Here is a 5303-nt window from a genome sequence, read left to right as displayed (position 1 = left end):
CGCGATAAGTAAATATATGCGTCTTATGGAAAAAAAAGAAAATACATTTTTTCTCTTTTCTAAGAGGTATAACTGTGCCTCTTGCGGAAGCAAATTCGTGCCTACACGAGAAATAAATCTATGCCTCTCACGAAAGAAAAAAATGCATTTTTTTTCTTTTTCCGAGAGTCACAGCGGAAGCCAAAAAAAGAAAAAAATAATCTAAAAACAAAAAGGCATACAAAAAGAAAAGAAAAAAAATCCGGAAGGAGAGCCTAGAGCACGTCATGTGCCGAGGGCTGAGAGTGCATCAAGTCCACCCAAAATGACCCTTGCGGAGGCTTCTGAAGAAGTACTCGCTGATTAGTTGGTCTCCCTTTTAACGCACGCGGACAGGAGTCTCCCTCCCGAGGGAACGGACGTACGCCGGTTATTGTGGTCCAATGAAAATGCAAAACTTCCCGACATATATAGAGTTCTCATAATACTGTAGGGGGAGAGGCTATCTCGCGCGCGCGGGGCAACTTGCGATTTCAGACAAGGCACACTTGCCCTTTTGAGCAAGTTTGGGGATACCGTTTGAGGTAAATCCGGGCCCCACCTGGGCCCCACTCATTGAAATCAAGGCGGGTGAGATTAAGTTTCATGGAGAGAGAGTATGGAGGGTCCAACGCTGTAGGCGCACATGTGGGCTGATGGGTAAACGTGGGTGGGCCCATCTGTCCTTGGCTTCCGAAATGAGATCGCTCGTTGCAACGATGGCTCGCGAAGGAGCGCTTCCTTACTGTAGGTGCGAGAGCAAGACAAATAGGATGTAACTTTGTCAGAGATGAGATTTTTATTTTTTATTAGAAAAGGCCAGTTGTCTAATACCCCTCCGTCCGAAAATACTTGTCATCAAAATGAATAAAAGAGGATGTATCTAAATGTATATTAGTTCTAGATACATTCTTTTTTATCCATTTTGATGACAAATATTTTCGAACGGAGGGAGTAGCATCTTCAACAGGCATGCTTCGCCTCGGCGAGATATGATTCTTTTACAAAGTCAAAATAGTCGTCTTGCGCGCGGGAGCGACGAAGAGGTTTTTCAGATGCACAAAAACACAACGTCCAATCCGATGGCCCCACTTGCAGCAGTCAACGCACACAATCCGGCGCCCTAAATTTGCAGCCCAGGAAATCGCTTTAGCACATGCACTAAGAGCATCTCCAACAGCCGCGCCAAAAGACGCGCGCGCGGTAAATTGGCTTTATAGCGCGCGCGGGACGTTTACGCGTGCTCCAGCGGTGGCGCGAAACTAGCGCGCGCGGGGAAAAGGCGGCCGCTCGCGCGCTACATTTGGCGCGCCGCGTCCGGCGCGCCTATAAATTACAGCGCCTCCGCCGCTCTCTCCATCGCCCTTTGCCGCTCTCTCCGTCTCTCCATCGCCCCCTGCCGCGCTCTGCCGCCGACACGCCACCACCGCGCCACGATGCCGCCTCGGCGCCGGGGAGGTACGGGCTACCGCGGCGTCCGCGTGCGTCCGTCCGGCACCTACTCCGCCGAGATTCGGTCGGGCGGCGGCATGCGGCTCCGTCTCGGAACTTTCAACACCGCCCAGGAGGGCGCCCGCGGGTACGACGCTGCGGCGTGGCGCCTCCTGCGGTCCCGCCAGGACATGAACTTCGCCGACGTGACGACGCGGGAGCGCGCACAGGAGTTGGCGCCTTTCCCGCGGCTTCTCACTAACGAGGATCATCGCAAGCATCGGAGGCGGGAGCATCGTCTCAGGCTGGCCGAGATGGACGAGCAAGCCAAGGCGATGTGGAGTCATCGCTTCCCGGAAGACACCAACGAGGAACAGTTCTTCGCCCAGAGGAGGGCGAGGAGGGCGAAGAGGAGAGAGGAGCGAGCCGACTATCGCGAGGACAAGCGAACGCGGAAGGCTGTCGCTAAATACAACCAAGCGCTAGGAGATGCGTCCTCCTGGAACTCCGACGACGAGCGGTTCCTTGACGCCTACGCTCCGACGCCGGAGGAGGACATCACTGAGACAGAGTCCGAGTCGGACGAGTAGTAGTAGGAGAACTATCAACGAAACCAAATATGTAGTAGGAGAACTATCTATGAAACCAAATATGTAGTAGAAAAAACTGAAATATAGCGCACCTGCTGGAGCGGTGCGGGCGCGCTTTAATTTGCGGCGGCCGCTGGAGCCAGCGCACCGCTGCGCGCAAAAGCTGGCTAACCCGGCGCACCGCTGCGCGCAAAAGCTGGCTAACCCGGCGCTGTATCACGACTTTCAGCGCGCGGCGCGTTACGCGGCTGTTGAAGATGCTCTAACGTTTTTTGTGCATGCTCTATTTTACAGCATCTGCTTGAGCGCTGTTTTCTTATCTTCGGTGTATAAAAATGGTGATTTTTAGCACGACATTTTTGGCACCTGTTGAAGATGCTCTAAGTTACCAAATGTGCCAAACTATTCCAGGCGGCCGGTAGGCAAACGAAAGGACGTGCGGATCAGATGCATGATCCCGTGTCCTCCTCCCACAACATGATCAGATGCACGGTCCCGTGTCCTCCTCCCACAACAACAATAATTCATCATGAAGCCAACGAAAGAAGCCATGCGGCTGCTGACTGATCCAACAACCTGTGAGCACGAGGATAGGTTTACGCCATGTTATATACCATCACGCCAGGAGCTCATGGAGCACAGAGCTGCATCTTGTGGCCTTGTGGGTGAGAGAGCCAACTGAAGCGCGCAACAGCAAGGCGAAGCAAGCTCGGTAGCTAGGATGGGGTCCCTGCCGCCGGCGGGCGAGAGGCCGCACGCCGTGATGATGCCGTACCCGGCGCAGGGCCACGTCACGCCGATGCTGAAGCTGGCCAAGCTGCTCCACACCAGGGGCTTCCACGTCACCTTCGTCAACAACGAGTTCAACCACCTCCGTCTGCTGGGCGCGCAGCAGTCGCAGGCCGCCGTGGACAGGCTCTGCAGCCTGCCGGGGTTCCGTTTCGCCACCATCGCCGACGGCCTTCCGCCGTCCGACCTCGAGGCCTCGCGGGACACCCCCGCGCTGATCTACTCCACCATGACCACCTGCCGTCCCAGGTTCAAGGAGCTCGTCGTCAAGCTCAACGAGGAGGCCGAGGCCTCCGGCGGCGCCGTGCCGCCTGTTACCTGCGTGGTGGCCGATAGCATCACGAGCTTCGCCATTAGCGTCGCGCGTGAGCTCGGCCTCCGCTGCGCCGTGCTCTGGACCGCCAGCGCATGTGGTTTCATGGGCTACTACCACTACAAGGATCTACTCGACCGTGGACTCGTCCCTCTCAAAGGTATGCATGGATGTCTCTCTCGACATGCACGACAAAAACAAAAGCTCTCCTCAACTACCGAGGTCTGTTCTTGCTTTTGTTGAAGTGGAGTATGTACCAAGTCTAGCATGTCGTTGTGCACTCCTAAAGCTGTTGCATCTGAAGAATTTAAATTAGTTGCAGACATAGTATTATCTATTATAGAACAATTCAATTGATGGCAACATTACATACTGGTATAATTAATTTGTTGTTGGTGCAGAAGAGGCTCAGTTGAGCAATGGATACTTGGACATGATCATCGACTGGATACCGGCGATGCCCAAGGACCTGCGGCTGCGTGACCTCCCGAGCTATTTGCGCACCACGGACCCTGATGACATCATGTTCAACTTCTTCATCCATGAGGTACCCGCCATGTCGCAGGCGTCAGCGGTGGTCATCAACACCTGGGACGAGCTCGACGCGCCCTTGCTTGATGCCATGTCCAAGCTCCTGCCGCCCATCTACACGGCGGGGCCACTCCATTTGACGGCTCGCAACAATGTGCCGGAGGAGAGCCCTATCTCCAGCATTGGGTCAAACCTGTGGAAGGAGCAGGACGCTCCCCTCCGGTGGCTCGACGGCCGGCCGCCGCGCTCCGTGGTGCACGTCAATTTCGGGAGCACCACGGTGATGTCCAAGGAGCATATGCTGGAGTTCGCGTGGGGGCTGGCCAACACTGGCTACGCCTTCCTATGGAACGTGCGGCCTGACCTCGTCAAGGGCGACGTCAAGGCCGCACTTCCGCCGGAGTTCTATGCGGCAACCGAGGGGCGGAGCATGCTGTCGACGTGGTGCCCGCAGCAGGAGGTGCTGGAGCACGAGGCCGTAGGGGTGTTCCTCACACACTCTGGATGGAACTCATCGCTAGAAGGCATCTGCGGCGGCGTGCCGATGGTGTGCTGGCCCTTCTTCGCGGAGCAGCAGACCAACTGCCGTTTCAAGTGTACGGAGTGGGGCATCGGGATGGAGATTGGGGACGACGTGAGGAGGACCGAGGTGGAGGCCATGATACGGGAGACCATGGAGGGGGAGCAGGGGCGAGAGATGCGACGACGCGTGCTAGAGCTTCGCCAGAGCGCCGTGGCCTCCGCATGGCGTGACGGAAGATCCATGCGCAATGTTGATACGCTCATCAAGGAGGTGCTTCTGGCTTGAAACAAGCAAATTAAGCTGGTAAAAATAAATGGTTTGGCGAGTCTGAAGCGTTTATTAAGACGTAACCAACTCCTCTCCATTTGAAAGCTTAAGTCACGTTTTGAGTGATAATTTACATGGATTACCAAGATTTGCTACAAAGACGATTGAAATACTTTGGATCGTGATCATGATCATGTATCGCCGTGCGCCTTGAATCCCATATAGAACTAAGATGCACACGACAGTTTAGAGACGATTTTTGGACGATTCGTGTTGATTTCTAGCATAATGCGATCTAATGGATGCTTTTATCTCCCCACAAAAAAAGGATGCTTTTATCTATCGTGCAGAAATTGTGCACATAGCCGTCGTCTCTCTAGCACTGCTCAAGCCCATATGGTCCAAAGTGTAACCAAAATGATCACGAAATCAGCATACGGTACAGAATCTAGCAGTAAGAAAATACTCCCTCCATCCGAAAATACTTGTCCGAGAAATGAATAAAATAGAAATATCTATAATTAAAATAAATCTAGATACAACCATTTTTAAACAAATATTTTCGGACGGAGGGAGTATGTCGCTTTTCATATGGCTCTGTAGTTCTGTTCATTGCTTTAACCAAGTCTGGATCTGCTATCTCCGATACATAGTGTGACATATAGTACAATAAGAGCAAGTGCATCCAAGATCCCATCGATCCACATAGTGCACAGTTGGCCGTCGACCCCATGTTGCGTGCGTTGAGATGAGCACAGAGAACGTGCGACTGGCTTTGTTAACAGAGATATGCGGAAAGTGCGGTTGTAATTCTCGATGTACGGCCTGTGTTTTTTGGAGG

The 5303-nt window shown here is 53.6% G+C and overlaps 1 protein-coding gene across 2 annotated transcripts; it reads left to right on the top strand.

Moving 5' to 3' along the window:
• Positions 1–2607: 2607 nt before the first annotated feature.
• LOC119334573 (7-deoxyloganetin glucosyltransferase-like) lies at positions 2608–4744 on the top strand. Of its 2 annotated transcripts, none has more exons than XM_037607114.1 (2): positions 2608–3301; positions 3546–4744. In XM_037607114.1, the coding sequence occupies exons 1-2, from the start codon at positions 2761–2763 to the stop codon at positions 4478–4480; spliced, it is 1476 nt and encodes a 491-aa protein (XP_037463011.1). In that variant the 5' UTR covers positions 2608–2760; the 3' UTR covers positions 4481–4744. The 2 variants fall into 2 exon arrangements, with proteins under 2 accessions (XP_037463011.1, XP_037463010.1); XM_037607113.1 differs by having other exon boundaries at positions 2611–3301; positions 3543–4744.
• Positions 4745–5303: the final 559 nt, after the last annotated feature.

This window comes from Triticum dicoccoides, chromosome 7A, assembly GCF_002162155.2.
Source record: "Triticum dicoccoides isolate Atlit2015 ecotype Zavitan chromosome 7A, WEW_v2.0, whole genome shotgun sequence".
Classification (NCBI taxonomy): Eukaryota; Viridiplantae; Streptophyta; class Magnoliopsida; order Poales; family Poaceae; genus Triticum; species Triticum dicoccoides.
This window is presented reverse-complemented; position numbering and strand designations above follow the sequence as displayed.

Excerpts from the sequence above, each read along its gene's own strand:
- LOC119334573 (XM_037607113.1), top strand. The coding sequence starts at position 2,761 with ATGGGGTCCCTGCCGCCGGCGGGCGAGAGGCCGCACGCCGTGATGATG. Across the intron at positions 3,302-3,542 it reads TGGACTCGTCCCTCTCAAAG|AAGAGGCTCAGTTGAGCAAT; the intron begins GTATGCATGGAT and ends TTGTTGGTGCAG.